Source organism: Colletotrichum chrysophilum, assembly GCF_026319265.1.
Source record: "Colletotrichum chrysophilum strain AFK26 chromosome Unknown scaffold_173, whole genome shotgun sequence".
In the NCBI taxonomy this organism is placed as follows: Eukaryota; Fungi; Ascomycota; class Sordariomycetes; order Glomerellales; family Glomerellaceae; genus Colletotrichum; species Colletotrichum chrysophilum.
This window is the reverse complement of record NW_026517460.1, coordinates 1-23,003: the sequence shown is the minus strand read 5'-3', so window position 1 is coordinate 23,003 and position 23,003 is coordinate 1. Positions and strand designations below refer to the sequence as shown.

The 23,003-nt window shown below is 51.6% G+C and overlaps 7 protein-coding genes across 7 annotated transcripts; 4 read left to right on the top strand and 3 right to left on the bottom strand.

Annotated features, from left to right (window-relative positions):
- Nucleotides 1-1,416: 1,416 nt before the first annotated feature.
- COL26b_012359 (uncharacterized protein) lies at nt 1,417-2,872 on the top strand (the record flags this gene model as incomplete). Its single annotated transcript, XM_053185004.1, has 5 exons — nt 1,417-1,519; nt 1,584-1,652; nt 1,701-2,083; nt 2,144-2,357; nt 2,421-2,872. 5 exons carry the CDS (start codon nt 1,417-1,419, stop codon nt 2,870-2,872), a joined length of 1,221 nt encoding a protein of 406 aa, XP_053031038.1.
- A 1,013-nt stretch (nt 2,873-3,885) lies between these two features.
- Nucleotides 3,886-4,987, top strand: COL26b_012358 (uncharacterized protein; the record flags this gene model as incomplete). The annotated part of the gene is made up of 3 exons (XM_053185003.1): nt 3,886-4,168; nt 4,226-4,343; nt 4,393-4,987. 3 exons carry the CDS (start codon nt 3,886-3,888, stop codon nt 4,985-4,987), a joined length of 996 nt encoding a protein of 331 aa, XP_053031037.1.
- Nucleotides 4,988-6,551: 1,564 nt separating this feature from the next.
- Nucleotides 6,552-7,041, top strand: COL26b_012357 (uncharacterized protein; the record flags this gene model as incomplete). Its single annotated transcript, XM_053185002.1, has 3 exons — nt 6,552-6,746; nt 6,799-6,835; nt 7,013-7,041. 3 exons carry the CDS (start codon nt 6,552-6,554, stop codon nt 7,039-7,041), a joined length of 261 nt encoding a protein of 86 aa, XP_053031036.1.
- A 1,630-nt stretch (nt 7,042-8,671) lies between these two features.
- On the top strand, nt 8,672-9,744 carry COL26b_012356 (uncharacterized protein; the record flags this gene model as incomplete). The annotated part of the gene is made up of 4 exons (XM_053185001.1): nt 8,672-9,017; nt 9,158-9,550; nt 9,649-9,662; nt 9,733-9,744. 4 exons carry the CDS (start codon nt 8,672-8,674, stop codon nt 9,742-9,744), a joined length of 765 nt encoding a protein of 254 aa, XP_053031035.1.
- Nucleotides 9,745-10,689: 945 nt separating this feature from the next.
- On the bottom strand, nt 10,690-12,659 carry COL26b_012355 (uncharacterized protein; the record flags this gene model as incomplete). Its single annotated transcript, XM_053185000.1, has 4 exons — nt 10,690-11,089; nt 11,146-11,975; nt 11,999-12,597; nt 12,656-12,659. 4 exons carry the CDS (start codon nt 12,657-12,659, stop codon nt 10,690-10,692), a joined length of 1,833 nt encoding a protein of 610 aa, XP_053031034.1.
- A 3,173-nt stretch (nt 12,660-15,832) lies between these two features.
- COL26b_012354 (uncharacterized protein) lies at nt 15,833-17,242 on the bottom strand (the record flags this gene model as incomplete). The annotated part of the gene is made up of 5 exons (XM_053184999.1): nt 15,833-15,916; nt 15,971-16,035; nt 16,086-16,684; nt 16,750-16,922; nt 17,033-17,242. 5 exons carry the CDS (start codon nt 17,240-17,242, stop codon nt 15,833-15,835), a joined length of 1,131 nt encoding a protein of 376 aa, XP_053031033.1.
- Nucleotides 17,243-18,358: 1,116 nt separating this feature from the next.
- Nucleotides 18,359-18,715, bottom strand: COL26b_012353 (uncharacterized protein; the record flags this gene model as incomplete). The annotated part of the gene is made up of 2 exons (XM_053184998.1): nt 18,359-18,627; nt 18,682-18,715. 2 exons carry the CDS (start codon nt 18,713-18,715, stop codon nt 18,359-18,361), a joined length of 303 nt encoding a protein of 100 aa, XP_053031032.1.
- Nucleotides 18,716-23,003: the final 4,288 nt, after the last annotated feature.

Sequence of the window (23,003 nt, the reverse complement as noted above, 5' to 3'; positions counted from 1 at the left end):
ATCGCATCATGCTTTTTTGAAAAGAGAGCAACGAAGTGTATGGGTACTGTACCATGGTCAGGGTCTTCGATGGATATTCTGAAGTTGGGAAAGAGGTTGACGTCGTTTTCGAATTGATGGAAGTTGAACTCGAGCCATTCATCTCTAGCCTCGATCATCCATCGGCGACTGAGGCCAAATTCGAGATCTTCTTGCCTGTTGTACCATGTTTCTGGAGCTATGGGACAAAGTCGAAGAAGTGTTGTGAGGGTTTTGATTTGCAAATTGGAGATTTGAAAGTTAAACTTCTCAGGCCTCTTGATGGCAAAGGCCGGGACAACCCCAAACCCTGTATGCGACATGCCCGTTTGTGCCAAATGCTCTTGGAACGACGGCCTGGTGTTCTTTGACCTGACTCTATCATATCAAACTGTGCGCATTTGGCAGTTTATGACTAGTTTGTGCCGTTTACTGCCCCAATTCGGCTACTATGCAGCGCTGCTTCATCGTGCGGTGGGTTTTCTCCGGTGGCTTACTCCCTCAGATCCATGCACCGGAGTCCTTCCAGCGGCCCGTGATGCACGTTTCGGTCTATCGAAGGAGCTACCCGTGCCGGCAGTTGCTCCGCACTTGTCGGACAAATCCTTGGTCTAGATGTCGGTTGGCTGCCGATCGAGGTTTTGGCTGAATCAGAACTTACGCAAGCTCACGATCTGCAAGCTTTGTCAGCGGGGACGGGCTTCTGAGTATGAGCGTAGCAAGTAGCCGGGGAAGATGCCTATTTCGGTATCGCATTCGGGGGAGCTCGGCGGCCGGACTCCGGTCTTTACGGCGGCTGCATAGGGCGTAGAATACGACTCGACTTACACGCGTATCAAATGCATCACTGTAGAGATTATAGATAAAACGCCCATTTACTTCATTGAAAATAGGAGATTTAGAGCTCAGCCAGATTTAAATCACGACTATTTCCTCTGTATCGCAGCATTTGAACTCTTTGCCTGACATCTTGCGACCCCGAAAAGTTTACCAACATGAATTCTCGGCCAACGTGGTGGGAGGAGCTGAGGGTTGACATACCCTTTGCTGACCAGCCGGCCGTCTATATTCTCACTCTGGCCGTGTTGGTGTTTTTTGCGCGCGCCTTTGGTGACCAAAAGAGCAATCTCCCGGAGCTTAACCCTAAGAAGGCTTTTGAACTCACCAACAGACGTCGAGTTTCCGAATTCTTCCCCCGGAGTGCTGCACTGTTGGCCGAGGGAAGGTCTCGTTTCGGCAACAAGCTCTACAAGGCGTACTGTGATTGGGGAGAGGTTATCGTACTGTCACCTCAGCACATCGAAGAGCTTCGAAGCGACGCGCGACTGTCGTTTCTTGTCCCGGCAAGTGATGTATATCATCATGTCTTCTCAACGATGCCCGTCTTTGATAGCTCACATGGACTCACAGGATACCCATGGGTACATCCCCGGCTTCGACGCTTTCTCTCTGGATGATAAGTTGGCCAAAATTGTCACGAAGTATTTGACCAAGGCTCTAAGTGAGTGATAAGACTCGACAAATCACAATTTTGCAAGACTAACTAAAGTTGTCGCTGTTTACAGCCAAGCTCACGGCCCCAATTTCTCAAGAAGCAACGTTTGCGATGCGGGCAGTGTTGACAGACTCCCCTGGTACGAGCGTCCTCCAATGCTGTGGCAGAATCCAGCTAACCTTGTCAGAATGGCACGTTATGAGCCCCAAGGAAGAACTTGTTCGTGTTGTGTCCCAGATGTCTACGAGGATCTTCATGGGCGAGGAGCTCTGTAGAAACGAGGAATGGACAAAAGCATCCGGTGACTACACCATCACTGCCTTCAAAGCTACCGATGAAGTCAGAGCTTGGCCCCGACTCCTCAGGCCCATCGTTCACTGGGCCATGCCTGTTTGCCAGGATCTTCGGCAGCAGCTAGACAAGGCCAATAATGCCCTCGAGCCCCATATCAAGAAGCGAAACGCCATCAAAGCTGCTGCTCTGGCCAAAGGACAGCCGAGCCCATTCGATGATCTGGTCGAGTGGTGGGAAACAGAGTACGGTCCATCCAATGAGCATGCTAGGCACCAGGTAAGCTTCTCAGCTTAAAGAAGAATATCAGACTAGCAGACGACTAACCCTAAATCTAAGCTCACACTAACCGTTGTTGCAATCCACACGACCTCTGATCTTCTTCAACAAACGATGATTGATATTGCCATGAATCCCGAAATATTGGCCCCCCTCCGAGAAGAGGTCATCACTGTCTTGGGATCTCAAGGATTGAAGAAGACGGCGTTGTACAACCTGAAGTTGATGGACAGTGTCATCAAGGAGTCTCAACGTATGAAGCCGGCGCTACTGGGTAGGTCTCCGAGTGAACATGGAACTGTCTTTGAACGAAAGTTGCTAATAGATTTTCATCAAGGACTGTGGAGTCGACAAGCACTTGCTGATGTCGAGCTTTCGGACGGCTTCGTGATCAAGAAGGGCCAGAGGGTCCTTGGAGAAGGGACTCACATGTGGAATTCCGAGTATTGGAAGGATGCCGACAAGTTCGATGGCTATCGGTTCTTGAGGCTGCGAGAGGCGGCGGAGGGTGAAAGGGACGAAGACAGCAAGACGGCGCATCTCGTGAGCACAAGTTCAAGACATCTTGGATTCGGGCATGGAATTCACGCCTGTCCTGGTCGCTTCTTTGCCGCCAACGAGATCAAGATCGCCTTGTGCCACATCCTGCTCAAGTACGACTGGAAGCTTCCCGACGGCTTCCAGCCAAAGGCCACTACCTTCGGCATGTCAATCATTCCCGATCCAGCCACCAAGTTTCTCATCAGGCGACGGAAGGAGGAACTCGATCTGGACTCGCTTGAGTGTTAGATGATGCTCTTCAGGTTATTTATCTGCATGAAGCTTTTCGTCTCTTCTGGTTTCCCTTTTTGGGCTCTCCTTTTCTCAGGGCCGTGTCTTGTTTCGCGCACTTTTCCACTGAACTTCGATTAGAAAGTAGATCAGGAGTCTTAGTACAGTAAAACCCCGCCCACCCTCGATACATGTAGAGAATTCACAGGTGTATTGATAGACCAATTGAGCGATGGACGCTATCTGATGCTGATAACGGATACTGCTGCAGGTACGCGGAACTCCCGCACCTGTCAAGAATCAAATTCCATTCTCAACGTCAAATGCCAACAATCGTAGAGTGCGAACTAGTAACTGACCCAGGTACCAGGTGCTTCGCTATTGTGGGTGTGATTGGGTGGGCTGGACCGAGTCGTCAAATAACAGTAGGCGGATGCTACCTCGCCATGAGGTAGAAAGAAGAGCAGAATTACGTGATGTTCGTTGGAGGTCATTGGCGCTTAAACCATGATTGCGCGGGCACGGCATGTGATGGCGGGTTTCTTCCTTGAGTGCAACCTTCTGCCCAAGTATCACAATCAAGGAAACAAGTTGAGCGATTTCTCCAGATGCCAAACCCCACATGACATGGTGTGCCATGGGGTAAACTACCGGAAGAGTGCATCTTCCCCATACGCTAGTCCAGTTGACGGAGTCGATTACGCCGTTTGTGGAGTCGCCCATCCCCGCATCGCGAGAGAGCTCGGCAGGACGCTACCCCGACAGTGAACTAGAAGTCTAGCCGCGCCATAGAAATGCATTCCGTATATGAAGCTTCACGCCGGCTGACCTGAGTGATTTGGTGCAGTGAAACTGACTCGGCTCAAGGCCAATGCCAATATTGCCAAGCCCACGGAGCTCTGCGTGACTGCGAGACTACATCACCACGACCGTGTGTATATAATGTCGATAATATCCAACAAATTGAACATGACTCTTTTAATCTGTGACGAAGTGGAATCCGTGGATCCACCAGGCTGATTCGGTTCAAAATGCGCGTTCTCTCAATCCTCACCGCTGTGGCCTCGGCCGCCTTCGTGGCTGCGAACCCTGTTCCCCGTCAGGTCACCAACTATGTTGGCTACCTTATTTCGACGTTCAGTGATGCCAACCCCAAGGTTCAATTTCACCTGTCAAACGGGAACAGCGCTTCGAGCTTCAAGTTCTTGAACAAGGGACAGCCCGTCCTCACTTCAACAGTCGGCACGAAGGCGGTCCGCGACGTGTTCCTGACGACCAATGCTGCTCGATCCGAATGGTACATCATTGCCACAGGTGAGTACTTCATCCTCACGCATTGCAAGAATTGTAATTGATGGGTGGTGAACTTAGATCTCGATATCAACGCCTCTGGCTTCAACTGGGACAAGGCCACGCGGACCGGCAGCCGTGGTATTGTTGTCTGGAAGTCGACTAACTTGATTGACTGGTCTGCCCCCACTCTGAGAATGTAAGTACTTCAAATGAAATATTATCATCAATGCTCACACCTTTTTCAGCGTCGAAGCCGACACGGCTGGTATGGTTTGGGCGCCCTCTGCCGTCTGGGATGCCGACAAGGCCCACTGGTACGTCTTCTGGGCGTCTAGACACTACCGCTCAACCGACACCGGTCACACCGGCACCGCAACGCTTGATCGAATTCGCTACACGGCCACCAAGGACTTTGTCACTTTCAGCGCCGCCCGAGACTACGTTGCCCTCGCCGACACCCCTCTCATTGACCAAGAGTTCCAGTATCTCGGCACACCTGGAAGCTTTGCTCGCTTCCTGAAGAACGAGACTACCAACCAAGTCTACCAGGAGGTTACCACCGGTGGTCTCTTTGGAACCTGGACGCGTATTCCGGGATATGTTCGGAACGAGAGCCCGCGTGAGGGCCCCGCAGCATTCGCGGATAACACGACGCCCGGCCTGTACCATCTTTTGCTCGACGATTACACACAATATGTGCCCTTCCAGACGAGCAACATCCAATCACCTAACTGGCAGGCTTCAAGTACCTCTGGGTTTCCAAGCGGATTGAAGCATGGATCAGTCACACCGTTAACGCAGACTGAGTGGAACGCCCTCAACTCTAGATTTGCCGCCTGAAAGAAAATGATATAAAGCGAAGACAGCTTGTATATATGAGCCATACAGAATGAATAATGAAAGAGCTATTTCCTTAAGAAAGCACTGGGCTCGGTCCGATGGTGAACGGAGCATCTGTCCTCTACTTCAAGGAGAGCAAAGGCTCCTAGGCTAAAATGCCTGTCATTCCTGTCGAGCAAGAAACGCCAAGCGTGCTCTGTGGATTACCGGGCCTTGAATAACGGGCGATGATATCTTGTGAGCCATCGTCAACGTGTGAGAGGCAGCCCATCTCCATGTCATTGGGTGCGGGCGCTGACATATAACGTAGGCTTTGGTGCCGTTGATCTGCCGATTCCAGTATAGGTATTGCCGCCTCCTAGGTAAGGCCCCAGTTACGACATAATCGGACTTCTGTGTGGCGCATGTTCATTGTTGCCGGTGGCATACTCGGCCCCCTTTGAAAGCTATGGCTAGATCTTAGTGTGGAATCCGCAGCCACAGTCAGACTGTTGGTGCTTACGTTGAGTGGGTGAGTGGTTACCCAGGTCAACTCCGAAGCTATGATACTGGCTTGCACTTCCAGCACTCGCCCTTTTCAAAGTCATCTCTCAAACCATCGGAAAGGAGAAGCTCTAAGATGTCCAGGTGTATTAGTTTTCATCGTCGTAATGTCAGTTTGAGCTGCTCAATGGCTGCTATAATAACCGTATTTAAACAGCAATGATCAATAATTTTGCCCGAAACTGTCCCACCTGGATTCTGGCTAACCTTGCCACCGTTAGTAGCTCGAAAGAGACACTTGGTCGCCGCATGCCAATGGATGTGCCAGGCGAGTTCGGGCAAATCGGAGTTGGCGCTATGAGCCGATAGTCCAGCCCCAACATCGACCCGGTGGGCCGGGTATCTGCTCCGGTAGACGGCTCAGGAGAACGAGATCGTTATGGAGTAGCCTCTGGAGCACCATTGTCCCTTTGGCTCAAGGTCGAGCGCCCCTGCACATCAATCCGGGGCTAATGTGTCTGCTTGGAAAGTTTGAGCTGGTCGACTCTCGTGGTTGGCTGGTTCCTGTGCATCTGAACTTCTGACAGCAATGCCAAGTGTTTAGCGGCTTCTCATATGCAAAATCTCGAATCAAGGTCGGATTTTGCCCGTAAATATGACGCCCACCGATTCAGCTGCCCGTCCCTGATGGTGCTGGGATCGCTCGTGGCGTTTCCGCATGCGGTGAGACATACGATGTTCCCACGCCACGGGCAGAAAACTCGCTGAACACGGTCAAGTGCGTGATGACAGCCCCAGCCCCATGTTGTTCCAGATTTTCTTCTGCCCTCTTCATATACACGTGGTCGCGTCCTGCTCATGTCGCCGTTCAGCGGAGCACTTCCCCGGCTCCATCCTGCAGAAAGCACACAGTTTCGTCGCAGCCTGGCCGTCATCAACATCATTCGTGCGCAGCTTGCTGCACGGATTTCAAATCGGCAGCTTCCCTACCTCCGCCACAAGCCTGTATTTGAAGGAGAGGGCTCAGGACGCATCGTTATTCCCACCAGGTAGTGGTGATTGGAGACGACGCATGGCCACGATGCATAACGAGTCGGCAATCACGTCTGGCGATGAGACCCCGCCGTACACGGACGCCAGCCGAGCGAGCTGGCTCATTGTTTCGACTGCGGTATGCTTGTCGGTCACTTTGATGTTCGTCCTACTGCGGGCCTACGTACGGGCAATAGTCATCAAGAGCTGGGGCGCCGACGATACTCTCGTTGTCATCTCATTTGTGAGTTTAGTCGATGGAACCGGAGTGAGCATGGCCTCTGACAGAATCCCAGATACTTGCCATCTTGACTGGTGTCATTTTCTCCATATGTAAGTTTTGTTGAGATTTTGGTGGACAGGATGATTGCTGATATCCAATGCAAGGTACGACCAAAGGACTTGGGATGCACATCTGGACCATCCCGATCGATGTTCAACAAGATGGCCGCAGGGTGAGATGATTGAAAGAGAAAACTCAAAGACTTTTACCCTAACATTCTGGGACAGATAACGATCGGGGCTACCTTGTGCTATAGCGCCACGTTCATTGCAATCAAGATGTCAGTGCTACTTCAGTTTCGACGGGTGTTCGCGGTACCGAAATTTCGACTCATCTGCAACATCATGTTTGGGTTTATCTGCTGCTTTGGAATCGCTGTAGTTGTGTCGTCCATCGTCATGGCGGCTCCAACTTGGAGGGGTGACACCTTCCAGGCAGAGAGATATGACCAATGCGCTTGGTGGCTGGCGACATCCTCCGTGCATCTGGCGACCGACATCATTATCTTTTTGATGCCGATTCCAATGTGGCACAGATTGAAGCTCAGAGCAATGCTCAAAGTCGCGTTGATGGTGAGCTTCGGGCTTGGATTCATGTGAGTGAAGATGGCACCAAGTGTTCGCGACGGAGCTGATGCGAAACAGAACGACGGCGATATCAATTGTGAGGATAGTGACAATCACGCACGTATTCACGGCGGATGTTACGTGGGATGTCATTCCAGCCCTGGTTTGGTCACAGGTGGAGGTCTGCTGTGCCGTCATCTGCGTATGCATCCCAACTCTCCGCCCTCTACTCCGCGTGATGGGTAGGAACACGGACAGCCACAAGATTTCATACGAAAGCGGGAGCACTCGACTCACTCGAAGGCCACTGAAGGCGACGACAACAGTCTCAAGCGAACAAACGATTACAAGCCCAGACTACCTGGATGTGATGGAAGTTGAGCCAAGGTCTAGGATGGTTGAACATTCACCAGAAGGTGGCCTTATGGTCCGAACGGCGATCAGCCCGGCTCTGACAGCAGGAGGAGAATCGGATGACGGGTCTGACGGGTTTGGCGAGGCGAATGAAGAGGTCGGTACGCCACTAAGCCCGCCGCCGAAGTCCTACTCCAGTCCGACGAGGAATCGATTTTCGTTGCCCGAGACTCCGGAGGACGAGGAAAGTGTTGGATCTCGAAGATGAGAACGGCATTGGATGGTGGTTGTGATTGCTTCTTAACACGGCGTTTGGGGATACCAGGTCATCACAACACAATAGGATGTGATGTGGAAACTCGTAATGAAAATAAATGCATAATAGGTACTCTGTGAAACTTTTGATGAGTTTGACGCGTTCGGGATGATGACTTCATCCATGGATGTCTTAGAGACGCGTCTCAGGTTACCATCCTCTTCGGCAAACGGTGACACTTGTCCGTCTTTGGATGTTGAAAGCGGATGTTTGGTTGTGAAACATGATTCATTGACGACTGAAAGGATTGGAGCGCGACTTCGCCTCCTTGATGAAGGGCGAGATGCAGGACAATGAGCCGACGCTGAAGAGAGAAGAAAGAGGAATGAATGATTGCCGAGTCAGGAACGGTTGGTCACGGCGTTACCTGCATTTTCGGGGTCTTTGGGCCGCTAGGCCAAGTGGAGAATTTCACGTGCCGGACTTTGCCTCTTCCGGAAGGCGGTAGCCGCCTGATCCGGCAAAATGGGAAAGATGTCGCCCGCCGCACGTCCCCCGCCATCGCCGCCTCCGAGAGGACACCGAATGTCTTCCGTCTTATGCCTCCCCCGCCGCCGCCGAAAAAAGACACCACGTTCGACCTTTTCCTCCACCCCCATATACCCGGTAATTTCGACGCGAATTCCTCTCGATTATCGCCTGGAGTCACCATGATTCACGCCCAAGGCCAGCACGCCGTCAGCACTGCTCCCGCGGCCAACGGCTACCCCGCGAAACCCCACCTTTCCGAGTCGCCTCCCCGCTCCTTTCACGATATCTGCGTCGAGCTCCGAGATAAGGTCGACGCTTTCCTGGCCGAGGACCCAAAGACAGATGTTCTGCGCAATGTACAGGAGCAGCTACGCGTATCAATGGGCGTGGTAGACGAGGCGTTAGCGACCTACAGGTGTGTAACCCCTACCACGTGTGCCTCGGCACAGTCCGGGCAAGTTGCTGATGCGCCGACGTGTGATAGTTTGGAACAGATCTCGCTCTCCTATAACGGAGGCAAGGACTGTAAGTGAATATATCCATTCGACGGGCCCTTCGCGTCAAATGCGCCGCTTTCGATGGCCCATGGCGGCGCATCGTCTCCCAAGTTTCCCGGTCGCAGGAAATCCTTTTCCGAATGGATGCTGACTTGTTCATGATCCCAGGTCTCGTCCTCCTTATCATGCTACTTGCCTGTCTTGCGCGTCGATTTCCCTCTTCTAAAACCAACGGTTCAAATGGCTCGAATGGCGCTGCGGATGCCAAGTCCTTCCCCGACGAATTCCAAGCCGTCTACATCGTTTCGAAGCACCCGTTCGCCGAGGTAGACGATTTTGTCGCCACGACTAGCTCAATATACCATTTGAATGTGAAGCGTTATGCAATGTCCATGAAGCAAGGACTGGAGGCTTATCTGGCAGACCGACCTAGCGTCAAGGCGATATTTGTTGGAACGAGGAGGACAGACCCGCACGGCGAGAAGCTGACGCATTTCGACCCTACGGACTCGGGTTGGCCCGACTTCATGCGGGTGCATCCGGTGATTGACTGGCACTATGGTACGTCTCTTATCCCCAGAATCCGGCTCTTCCGGATGCCGCTGACCTAGGGCGCATCGGCAGCCCACTTGGAGAAACAAAGCTAACCTGGTACGCAGCCGAAATCTGGGCAGTAAGTTTGATCTTAATTTAAGTTGATATGACGGGCCGACAACTTCGCTATCCGCTCCTCGGTCAAACAGAACGGCCGCTAATGACTTTCATAGTTTATCCGTCATTTGGGAATTCCGTACTGTCCACTATATGACCAGGTAAGTTCGGGACTTGAGCATGCTCTTGCCAGCATGCTTACTATGTACCAGGGCTACACAAGTTTAGGCGGAACTCAAGATACCCATCCCAATCCTCAACTTAAGAAAGAAGGCCAGAATGGCGCGGGTTTCAGGCCTGCTTATGAGTTGACAGAAGACGACGAAGAAAGACTAGGCCGGGATAAATAATGAAGAATACAGCGTCATGTTCTTCCTGTAAGTTGCGTCAAGAACATACATCTCAACACATATATCGCACAGCGACAATTTGTATAGACTTTTGAGCATAGATTTGCGGCGTTACCTCTCAATACTTGACTTCTCTCTGGGGTTGACTCCCCGTAAACCACCCTGTTCAAAGTCAATGGCCATTCAACTGAAAGCTTGGCATCAAGTAAACTCAGTTAATCGGGAGCTTTAAGGCGGGAGGAAATGTTTCAAACGGCTTCTCCGGTGACGTCAGTGAGCAGCAATTTGTCGTGATTAGGTTCCCTAAGGTTATTGGTTTGGTTGACTGGACCCGGCGTGCGCTGAAATTATTGATAGTGCCCAGAAGTGCGACGACTCAAAACCCTGGTGCCAGTCGGCGGGGGTCGAGTCATTGCCAGGCAGTCGGTGAGATCAATATCTCAGCGTATGATTTAGCCTTGGCATGACCATACAGAATACGGAATCACGATGCCACAGGACACGGGGGTTTGAGAGGCTACACAATGCATTATTCGGGTTCGCGCGCAATAAAGCACTTGATAGGCACTGATGATGTAGATTTTCCTGTTCATTATTTCGTATTAACCAAGCGCAAGTGCGACGCTCGAATAGCTAACTCATAAGCATTGCCATGAGAGTTCTTCAACCGCCACAAAGCCGGACCTAGCCTCCAGATGCTCACTTCTCCTCCTTGTCGAGGCTCTTCTTCTCAATCGAGCTGGCGCTCTGGTAGTCCTCCTTGTACGTCATGAAGACCTCGTCGTTCATGTGACGGTGTCTAAACCAGAATACGACGGTCTGCACGGCCAGAGCGACTCCGGGAGCAGCCCAAGCCCACACCAAAGTCGGGTCAGCGATCGATGGAAGCAAGATCTGGCCCAGAGCACTGCTCAGCGCCGTCATGAAGAGGAAGAGGGCGACGACCGTCGAACGCATGTGCTCGGGAGCACGGGCGTAGGCCAGCTCGTACGCGGTGACGTTGACGAAGATCTCAGACATGGCACCCAGGGCAACGTTGGGAATCTGCCACCAGATAGAAATGGGCGAGACGCCATCGCAGTCGCTGGCGTAGTAGCCGCTGCCAAATCATGTTAGCAAAGTATTCGGTGAAGTGGGAAATATTTCAGGACTCACCAAGGGCTGGTCTCGTACACCTTCCATTGAACAATGGCACCGATGACGGACGAGATAGTAGCGAGGATGAAGCCAGTCGTCATGCGGCTGATGCGCCCATACTTGATGCCCTTGCGCTTGAGGAAGGGGTAGACAACCTGCGCCATGAAAGGCGAGAAGACGATGATAACCAAGGGGTTGAAGTGGCTAAGCAGATCGTTGGGCGCACCATCAGAAGTCATGGCAGCTCCCTGGTTGCTCTGGACGTTACCAACACCACCATCGTTCAGGTACCAAATAGGGATGTAGAGGAAGATCTGAACAGCTTCCCAGGTACGTCTCGCATCGTCGACGTCCTTCTCGGAGTAGCTGACGCGGAGACTGGTCTCAGAGTAGATGGTGCTGGGCTGGACTTTGTGCCAGAAGTTCTTGGCCAAAATGTTGCCTTTGCTAACCTTCAGCGCGGCGACAGTAATCTTCACAAAGCGGTTCAGATCTGAGCCCTGAGGCGGGAGCCTGACGGTGCGCTTATATGTAGCAGCCAACAAGACCGGAAGCAGGAAGTAGACGATTCCTGGGATGAGGTAGGCCAGCCAGAAGCTGTGGTACTTCTCAATGTAGACGACAGCGATCGAGAAGAATGCGCCGACGTTGATGAAGGCGTAGAAGATGAGCATAATATGGCTGATGGTCGTCTCGGGATCGACGATGACCTTCTCACCAGTCTTGAGAACCTTGGTGTACTCCTTCTGGTGCTTGTACTGGTCAATGACCGTTGGAGCCACATTCGGCTTGAAGATACCGGCACCGATAGCAAGCTTCCCAAAGCCATTAGCTTCACGAACTGACGCCTTGTAGGTTACAAAGAACTTACCAGGAAGTAACTGATGAGGAAGGGAGCGACACCTCTGCCGGCTTGCAAAACGGCCGGAGCCGCGCCTCCAACCATGATGACGTGCGCTACACCACCAATGAAGACACCCCATCCGATAGCCTGGTATCTACCGATCTTGACATCTGCGATCCAGGCGCCGAAGATGGGGATGACATAGGCCAGGAAGGTGAACAAGAGACCAAGCGCCGAAGCGGTACGGAGACCAAGACCGAGAGCGCCGGCGTGAGAGTTGGGTTTGCTAGGGTCGATGGCACCCGTACCGGGTCCGCCCTCGGGGAGCGGGAACTGGAGGTAGTTGTTGAAAGCGGCCTTGACACCATAGAAGGAGGCTCGCTCGGCCATCTCAACAACACAGAGAGACCATGCTGTCAAAGGGATGGAGTCGTGGACCTTGCGCAGCGTCGAGCGCTCCTCCTCGGTCGGGAGTGGATAGGTCTCATAGTCGACGACGCTCGTTGCCTCGACGGAGTTGGTCTGGGCCTCCGGGTCGACTTTCTCTCGATTCTTCTCGGGGTGAACGCCCTGGTCGGCGTCAGGTTCGACAACCTTCTGGACGTTGAGGCCAACCACGTTCTCAGCTGTGAACTGCAGTGTCAGTGGGAAGCTGGACGACAGACGAATAACATCATAGCTTACACATGGTGTCAGACTTTCTATCTTGAGATTGTCAGTGAAGATAGCGAGAAAGAGCAAAAGTGAGTGAAGCGCACATCCAAGTCTCCGGGACTGCCTTTCAACCCCCTATATACTACAACAACCAACATTGCGCCAGCCGAGGAGCAGTGCGAGGCAGCCCCAGCCAGCGGCCTGGCCCGATCAACCCAGCAATGCCCAAATTCATCAACGGCAACGTTGCTCCCCCACGGAATCGATAACAACCCCGGACGACTCGAGACGAACACCGCGTACGATGCATCTCCTTTGGGAAGGGTTCCCTGGCTCGAGCGGCCAAGGCGGGGCCAAGGCGGGGCCAAGAGGTATCGCGAGCTTGGGAAAGCTTGTTGCGCCATTGCCATTTGATGGACCTCCCAACCCCTGGTCCCAGTAACCCCAACCTGAGCAGATAGCAGTGGGCGTGTTATCTTCCCCGTTGCCGACGTCTTCCATGATTCGGGAGAGATTGCGTGATAGGCAAAGTGGGCTCGCCTTCACCGTTGGACCAAAGAAATGCTCACTGCAATTTGTACGCAGACATCTTCGCCATAATCAGGCACAGGATGGGGCGCCCTGTGAAGCTTATTCTCAGGTTCTCTGAAAGCCAAGAAACGCCATTCGGACCGGCCGTAAAGTCGCTGAAAAGTATGCCCATGACGATCTATCCCATGATGATGTCGCCATTCCCTCAGCCCACAAAACTCCCTGACATGAATAGACTTTTAGCTAATAGCGCCCGTGGCATTTGAAAAAACGGGAAATGGCTGAACGCTAAGCTGTTCCAGATTGTTGTCGTGCTGTCAGGATGCAGGGCCGATTGACAATCCCCGCTCCCGCTCAATCTAGCGCGCTATTCACGGATGTTGCATCGGGATGTGGCTGGATGCTCCGTTTCATTGATAACAGCGCGTTCTCATCCTGGACTCTTGGCGATCTATCAACAGTGCACTAGTGTATGCGTGATAAAGGCTTCGCAATCGCCTCCTCCCGATCTGCCAGTCTTGTGTGTCCGGTATGTTACGCCGAAGAAAACTGATTTGCCAGAATGTCAAGAGTCTCTCCCCCGGCTCATTGATCCGATATCAATGCAAGTGCTAAACCTGCCAAGTATAAGCAATCGGCCAACGGGTAAGGCGATCGACAGTAAAGCCTGAAGCCGCTCATTTGTCGTTGAGCCTTTGAACATACGTAAGGCGGTGCAGCTGAGAACTAGGGTTTGTTCTACAGTGACTATAGAACCCTGCAACTGAATCCTTCCAGAGTCCTTCGATCGGGCAAAGCACGCGACCGTAAACACCAGTGACTGCCAGCTCGTGTTTTCTGCTGCCGCTTGACTATCAGGATGCCAACCTTCGAAAGCCTTGTAAGGACTTCGATGAATCACTATTAGATTAACTTAATATCGTTATTTAACGCTGAAGACAACTTACCATTCACACAGCTCTCCATCCTCCACGGCTGACTTGAACCCAAAGTCCGATAAGGAACATCGGCCAAGCAATTAGGCCGCGAGAGTCAACGACACCCATCAGTAGATCAATTTGAGAAGCCTGAAGGATGGCGACAGTGGAGCTTGGGGGCCATGAATAGTGGCGAAGACATGCCCAGCGCCGGAAGCACCGATGTGCGCCTTTTGTTAGTCCGATTACGTGACGTGCTTCCCGGTCATATCATTGCTGATGTCCGGCCTGATGACAACGGAGACGCTCATTTTGGACTTCATAAATACTGTGAACAGTCTTAGGTAGTGTTAGCGAATGAGCGATTCGATGACCGTTCTTGGGCGGATCTTCTTTCCTACGCAGATTCAACGGCAACGGGAAAATGATTCTGAATGTTTTTAACACAACTTCTTCATGTGTCCTGGTCTCAAATTGGCCACTCGATAATCCCGAACAGGACTGAACAGTCTCAACCTTTATGAGGTACGTACAAACACCGGTTGGCTCCTACTTGAACGTACGACATTGATTCCACGCGAGGCGGCGAGAGGTGCACCCAAGATTAGAAAGAGGTTCATGAATGCATACATGATCAGAAGCTAAAGCTTTTCGTAAGCTACTTCAATCTTCCTGCGCGATATTGATGTTTCCGCCGCGCCTCAAGCCGAGACGTTGTTGAAAGCTGCAGTCCAATATAGCACGTCCCTTTTTTGAGGCACGACCCGTACGACACGTGCAAGAAAGTTCACCGCCGCACATACCGCAGGCTTTCTGTACGATATGAGGCTATCCTAGTCCTCGATATTTCCCTGTCAGTCAGATACAGTCAAACAAGTGCGCCTCCAGGCGGCAAACTGCGAAAAGTTAGAAGGGAAGAAGGTTTGTATATAACACTAAATTAAACTCAGACTGCCTGCTGAAAGTTGCAGATTACCGTTTGTTCAAGGCTTTTAAGGCGTTTTGGAAAGCATTTTAAGGTTTCTTTTTGTTCTTGATTTTGTTCCACGATACATATGGCTTCCCGGTTGACATCTAGTACTTCCGTCGTTTATATCGCAGGAAGACGTGTTGAATCCCGGCAACAGAAAATCAGAAATCCAACATCAAGTCGCCGATTACGGCCTAGCTGTGATGAGTTCAAGACGTATGCACCAGCATCCCTTTTGAATGTGAAACTGGGTCCTAGCCCTTGAGCTTACGACGAGTCAAAAGAGCATTCCTCGTCTTTGCCTCAGAAAACGAAGACCCTGAGAAGCTACATGTGTGTGACTCTGGAAGGGATTGCTTCCGTTGTCAAGGAAAGATTTCCTCAAGTCCGCCAACAGCACGCCCAGAGCAGTCTACATGTCATTGATACCGCATGATAGGGGCACGAGATTCCGGGTAAACAGACTGCCTATCAACGTAGAGCATAATGCACATAGAATGCATGAAAAGGCAAAGATGTGTAAGGGCATAAAAATGGCGTTAAATGACAAGACCAGAGGGCAACGCGTGAGGGTGGCTCGTGAATGTAATCAATCACGAAAACTGTGTTCGCGGCTAAAAATCAGAGCGACGACGAAGCTTGGGCGCCTCATTTTCACTGACGACGACCGGTGGTAAAGGGACTGTCTGGAACATCGACCCAATTCAGTCAAGATAAACCGAGATGAAAGCGTATGTTCAATACTGAGTAGGTGGTAAATGTACATGCTGAATGCGTTCATCGTCGCATTTAGAGATAAGAAGCCTCCACCAAGAAGCCGACAGTAAGCTTGGAGTGACGCAGAACTGAGTTCCATTGGATGCTCTCGTATGTCTGTAACCGTACGTGTCAGTGGTGGATCTCAACCAATAGTGATTCATAACTCACGTCTCTGGAAGTGTGGATATTGGGGTTGGCAGTGCCGAAAGGCTCCTCGTTGACAAAGGCAGAAGCTGGGATTTGATTAGCTGCATTTCACTCCACAAACGCCTAAAACACTTACGAAATCCGTTGGACCTAGCGCTGGCATGATCGGAACATCCGTAGCCGCAAGAGGAGCTAGCGGGTGTAGCACCGGTGTACTGAGTAGTAATAAGACGAACATAGGCCGTGAAGGCGGCGTCGACATAGTCGGTGTACACAGTAGCTTTACCACCGGGGGAGTAGCCAGTCATGTCCTGGTTCAGCATACCAAGAACACGCTTACCGGCAGACTTATAGTTAGAGAAGACACCAGCAGAGCCGAGAAGGCCACCCTCTTCTCCGGCGTAGAAGTGGAACTCGAGAGTGTTCTTGGGCTTGAAACCAACAGCAACAAGCACGCGAAGGGCCTCGAGAACGACGACAGTGCCAGAGCCGTTATCATCAGCACCAGGAGAGCGAGCAGTCGAGGATCCAGCGGTAGAGTCCATGTGAGCTCCAACAATGACCAGATCGGAAGTAGTACCGGGGTACTTGACGATAATGGAAGGCTGGTTGAAAGAGTGGGTGAATCGAGACACGGTAATGGCAGAGTTGCCAGAAGCAATGCTCACAGCTTGGTTGTACAACCAGGTGGAAGCTTGAGCACCGGTCGTGGATCGGTAGTGACGGTTGTTGAAGCTTCAGGCAGTGTGTATTAGTTTCGATTTGACATCCAAACTCCAGTTCTTCTGCTTTTCACATACTCTGTCAAGGTCTTCAGCCAGGATTGAGGACCACTGTTGCTCACGCGGCTGATGAGCGAGTTGGCCTCAGTGATATGGGTTAGAGTTGTGGGGTAGGTAACCGCCTGGCGGGCGGACAGCTTGGAAATCTGAACATCATCGGCGGTGGAGAGGGCGGCCAAGACTTCTTCGTCCTATGGTTTCATCAGCATTGCACGTCAACTGAGACTACGTCGGAAAGACTATGTTTGGAGAATCATCGTCGCGCAGCCCGGTGTAGAAAATGACCAGCCAATTGACGTACAGTGATATCGGTGATGTCGATGAAGCCAATCCCCTTTGAGGTGTACTTCTCGAACTTCTCGTCCTCAGTAACCCATGTGCCAGCGTCCTCTTCGGATGTCTTGATCAGCCTCAGGTCGGCCTTGTCCGCAACAGGGGCCTCGGTGGCAGGGGCGGCAGCCACGAAACCGAATGAGGCCGCGGTGAGAGCGAGGGTTGCAATGAAGCGCATCTTGTCTGTTCTTGAGCGTGCTCGACGTCGAGTATTGAAGGGCGGCGACAGTGAAGAGGCATCGCTAACTTCGTCTTTCTAGGGAATGCCAGCAAGCCTATATACCCTTCTGTGTTGGCCACAAGTCTGTGGCGTCGAACGACTGATTCACCCAAACTTTCCATAACGGTGCGGGGATTCAACGGCTCCATCGTCGGATGGTGCAGCCAGTGATCACCGCGATATTCCCCAGCTGCCAGATGAGGAATCTCGATTAGTCTCCGACGTTGCAACGCTTAGTAGCGCGCTCTGGGCAAACATCGGCATGGTGGCATTTGGCCGGAGCGAGGAGAAACATAGGGCAGGAGACGTGTTGTTTTTAAGCTTAAACGGGTCGCCAAGTGAACAAGCAACTTCTAGCTTCCAGATTCAGCATAGGCTCGGCTGTTCGTCATTTAAAGCTAAAAGATCGGCCAATGGAAAACTACTTCTCACGTACCTCATTGCTTTCCACTGTGTCAAGTAACGAGGACGTCGTAAGATTTCAATCAAGTAACACAGACCCGAGGATTACAAAATGCCGCCTCGATTTAGGAGGTTCCCTCACAAGCTTGGCATACCCTTCTCAACCTCAAACAGCAGTAGCGACTTGGCGGTTCGGCTCGCTTAGGGTCCATTCAGTTGTCAACTGCCTAAAATGTAATGCCGCTTATTATTGGTGGTACAGAGTACGAGCCAGTGCGACGAGGAGGGGGTTGAAAAGTTCCGCCACGCACTCAAAGCTCGGGCGAAGTAGCTAATAAACCTCGACAGGACATGAACGTTACCGGGTGTCTCCTAAGCAACGAGGTGTTCAGCCCGCTGCCCAAATATGAAGTATGAAGATGTATGTCCGGAAAGATATCCAGGTACTCGTGACTGATATATGCGTCCGATACTTTGTCAAGTAAGTTTCAAACTGAGCGCTGATCACATCCGGGGAGTATTCTTCAATTGTTTCGAATGGTTGTGTACTTTGGGCTTTATTGTTTTCGGTTGCTAAACCAAGGTCATTGTGGCTTTCCTGCGTGGAGCTTCGCCTCCCCATGGCTCGACAGCGCGAAATCCCCCAGCGGCCCTAGTTTCTGCATTTCCAGCTTAGAAACCTTGCTTCTTGGCTTGGGCCTGAGCAGCAGCAATGGTTGCAGCGGCGTTGGGGTCGTCGAAACCGCAGCCATTCTTGCCGTTCTGGAATTGCGCCGCCTCAGCGGAGCACACGCCGACACCGCTGGCGTTCGCGCAGCACGCGGAAGAGCAGTCGGCGTCACTGACGCATCCGCCCGTGATGAACTGAGAGCCGTCACCCTTGCCAACTTTGCTCGCACCAGCGTTGTTGGGCTTGATCTGCGCGAAGGCCGTCATGGCGACTGCATCGGGTTAGCTGTTATTTCCTGAAGATGGTATGGACCGAGTGCACTCACGAGCGAGAGTGGTGAAGAGAGTGATGCGGACCATTTTCGCGGTAGTTGAGTGAAAGTTATTTAATAGTTGAAAATGATTGAATAGTAATAAGAAATATAATGACACCAGGTCGAAGAAGCGAAAGAGTTTGCACAGCAAAGTGAATGTTTGGAATTGTCGTGAAGTTGTCAGTGAAGGACTAGATGACAACATTGAAAACTCCGAGGATGTCAACACTTACATACCTAGTAACCCGACATGCTCTGCCAAATTCAAAGTCGCAGCAGCTGTGGGATGCCGTTCATTCGATGGGCCGGCGTGTTTTTTCGCGGCTTTCGGTGAACTTGATACAGACCCGTATGACAGGAACCATAATTCTCGAGGCAATGCCAGGCTCACTGAAACTCGCCTCGGAAAAAGTCAAAGCTCTGGTCGAATCATGGTCACTTTTCGACGATCTTCTCCACGATGCATCTGATTCGGATGATGGCAGCTGCCATCCGAACGGGTTGGTCGGCCACTTGCGGTTTGATCGTCGTCTGATCCATGTTTGGCCCACGAATGTCAATGCAGAGACATCAGTTGCACCAGCTGTTCATCGGAAGACTAGATATAGGGATGGAAAGATCAGTATGATTGCCTCTTTATCAAGATCAACTAATGATCTACATAAGCTCGTCCTCTCGTCGTCCCATATCCTTCCGGATTGCTTGGCAACTTCATAGGTGCTTCGGCTTGTTCAATCCTGGTCTCGGTCGATCCAGTGCCGCGGAATAACCTGCGACTAATTCGAAACCGCACGACTAAAGCTGCCTGTCGAAGTTGAAATGTCCGGTCCGGAAATTCCGTCTAAAAATTTGGAGTACTCGTGGAGGCTTTCGCCAACGATCCTCATAATGGGCCAAGCGCTATTGCATCTCTGGAACATTTTTGCGAATAACTTGATGACCATATTGCCAAGAAACCTCAAAGAATGCGTTGTTATTGGGCTGTCAGGACTCTGGAGAGTGTCCTGCATTTCGTCGACGGAGGCCAGTGCTTCATTTACGATGAATTCTAACCATCTGATTATTTGCCTTTCTTTGACTAGATCCAAGTTTTAGTGCCAGCGGGTGTTGCTGCATGAAATTCAACTTACAATGCATACTTCCAACATCGGGGCCATCGGCGAGTACCAAAAGCCACTTGCTGAGAAACACGGCTGCCTCAAATGAGCAAAAGCTATGTTGCAGGCTCCAGAAGAACGCTTGGCAATTAGCCAGGTAGTCAATGCCGAGCTGAACCGGTATGTTCAGGGCATGAACGGCGTGTAGGAGGGCAAACACAAGGCGTAGGTCACGTTCAGGTGGCCGAGCTTCAAATGCAGCTGCTGCGATAGACTGAGGGTCCCCAGAATAGATTTGTCGCTTGTTCCCAAGATCAAAATGTAGGCGAATGTGAGCCAGCCCTAGTAAAGATGTTGCTGTCCACGACAACGAGCCTTTGGTATTCCGGATGTCCAGGACGGATTCTGGGGCCTTGCACCACTGCTCTCGCCATCGATGCAGTGAAAGTTCAAACTTCGCTACTTCATGTGGAGAGAGTCCCGGTCCTTGAGGATCCAGACAAAGCTGTCGAGACACGATGAGGCGCTGAAGAAGCGCGTGCATCAGGACAAAATTGCCGAACGGGGAGGTGGCTGGAATTTTCTCCGGACGGTTGTGAATCAGTGGGACAAACCCCTCTTGGAACGAGATCACCGGCGTTGCCTTGGAGCGAGCTTCACGCCACCTGGACGGTCCCGGTGCTAGCCATTCATCGCAGGTCACTGGCAATCTGAGAAAGATCTCATTACCAAGCAGAACAGGCGGTACGTTGAACACTAGGCTTTGGAGGTTCAAAAAGCAAAAGGACGCCAGCTTCACCCTTCTGTCCGACTCGGTTTTGGCCCATACATGCCAGTCGTTCCCATCGTTCGCAAGCGTCTCCGTCAATACGCTCTCACGGATGCATCTTGCCAGGAGGCCTTGGTACTCGAACGACTCCCGGACAAGACTTCGATCCTGCTGCCATGTTGCGAAAGTAGCGAGCAACAGTATACCCTTGATGCTCTCCATGCGGGCGCTTGGAGACTGGCAGTCTGTTTCTGTGTTGGCAGCTGCGAGGAACGATTCCTGATCAACAGCAGGAGCTGCTGGCTGGACGGAAAACTGCCCGGATTTGAGCCGGTGCAGTATAATTGCCCTTCCTGCGCGGTATAGTGCAGCACCATTGCGAGACTCGTAGCGAAACTGCGCACCGATCGCCATCATAGCTAGTACCAGCTCTGGTGAGTCGTGATACTTGGTGACGCAGAAAGTGGGCATATGAATGAAAGGGTGGTGATTGCTGTAACCATCCACAAAACCGGCGATGTATCTTGACATAGATAATCTCGAGGGCAGTTTAAAGGATTCAAGACAGGATGCGTAAGACTTGAGATACTCTTGAAACATAAGTCTTTGGGCCTCGTTGACTTTCCAGGGTTGTGATATGGGCTTCAGTTCACAGAAATCGTCTATTTGATTCAAGCATGTAAGAATATGGTATCTGCAGAGAGGTGAAACTTTAGCTTACCCTCTCCTGTATCGCCATTAGGAATGCATTTACACAAATGCTCTGCAAGTGCCTCTTCCAAATTCGACCCTGTATTTGGAATTTCGTTGTTCTCTTGTTGGCCGGGCTCGCTAGTCGAGACAATCTCCGTGGCCGAAGACAGCCCTGCGGGCACGTCGTCGCCAGGGCCAAAGAAATCAAATCCGTATTCGAAGTCAAGTCCCACGGAATCGAAGAAATCGGATATGTCGAGCATGGCTTCCATAGGAGAAGGAGGGTCCAGAAGCTCGGCGTTGGCAATGAATGTGCTTGACTCGGTCGGTGTTGGAACTGGCAGCATGCGACTAGGTGGTTTGTTGGCGATGGTGCTGCGCTGGAGCTCGCTGTGTGAACTGGTGCTTGAACCATCGCCGCCGGGAAGCCAGACACCCGCGGTGCTCAAGTTAAGAGCCGAGTCTAAAGGCGATGCGGGAGTCGCCATATAAGTTTCAGGCGCAGCAGAGTGGTAGAGTCGCTCATGTCTAGTGAGTAAGTCACGTCTTGCAAACGACTGACCGCAGTGACAGCCATACGGCTTCTCTTTGGTGTCTACAGCAGGTTCCTACATTAATTCGGGTGAAAGGCAATGGAGTAAATAGAGCGCTCACGTGTTCGCAAATGTCGCCGTAAGTGCTCGCCTCTCACAAAGGTACGATGACAAATGTGACATATCTTCGAAACATAGGGTCGTCCAGCTTCTGGTGGCATGGTGGTGTAGTTGAACTGTTCAGTTGACTGTTTAGGTTCGAGCGACTGCTATCAAAGCTTCACTAGACAGAAATGCTTCACGGAGAAAACTCCTCACGGATGTCTCAGGGTGTCTCTGAGGGTGATGAATCGCCATTACTAATCAACGCTAGAATGATTCAAGCAACTGGAACCTGGAAATAATTGCATGTACTTCCTCATCGTTCGAGCTCCCACTGCCCAGCCCAAGATCTGGGTGCCCGCCCGTGCTGCGTGCATACAAAGTCTAGAGTCCAAGTCAACACCTAACCTTCATTCAGTCACGAGGATACGAAAATTCCTAGAGATGGTCTCATATCTAAGTTTTTGAAAGGCTACTCTTGGTCTTATATTAAGCATCAGGACATGGAAACATACTGCCGTCGAACGAGAGGGTTTGAGCTGCTGAACATGCCTCCGAATACGCGTGTTAGCGGATGTGCCCTATGGTCCCCAACCTGTTTCGGGGCTGTTGGAGACCTCCACAGTGGAGTTGGAGTACCCCAACTCTTGCATGACCCGACGCCAATTGAATCTGGGGCCGATCTTGGTTGGAAACCAGGCTGTAGGCTAGGGTTCATTTCAGCTCACAGGGGATGCATTGGGATCGGGGTTTGAACCAAACCCGACCCGCAACTCCAGTAGGTTCTGACGTGTAGTCATTCACAGTTTCTTCACTCATGCTTATAATTCTTATCGTTTTTTAATTCAGAGTGGCGATCGCCGGGATGCTTGGTAATCTCCAAGCATTCGAATGTGTTATCTGCATCAGAATGGCTCAGTCGAGTGGGAACATGTCAAGTTCTGAAGCTCTTATCACTAACGGGGGCGTGGCGATGGAGCTTTGGGTCACAATTCGACATGTTTGTTTGTTTTGTTTGTTTAATATTTAACGCCATGGCGGCAAGGGCGCGGCCGCCCTTGCGGCAGACCTCCCGAAGGGTATGTGGCGTGGAGGGCCGCAGGCTCTAGCTATATACTCTGTAGTACACGCCTCTTCCTA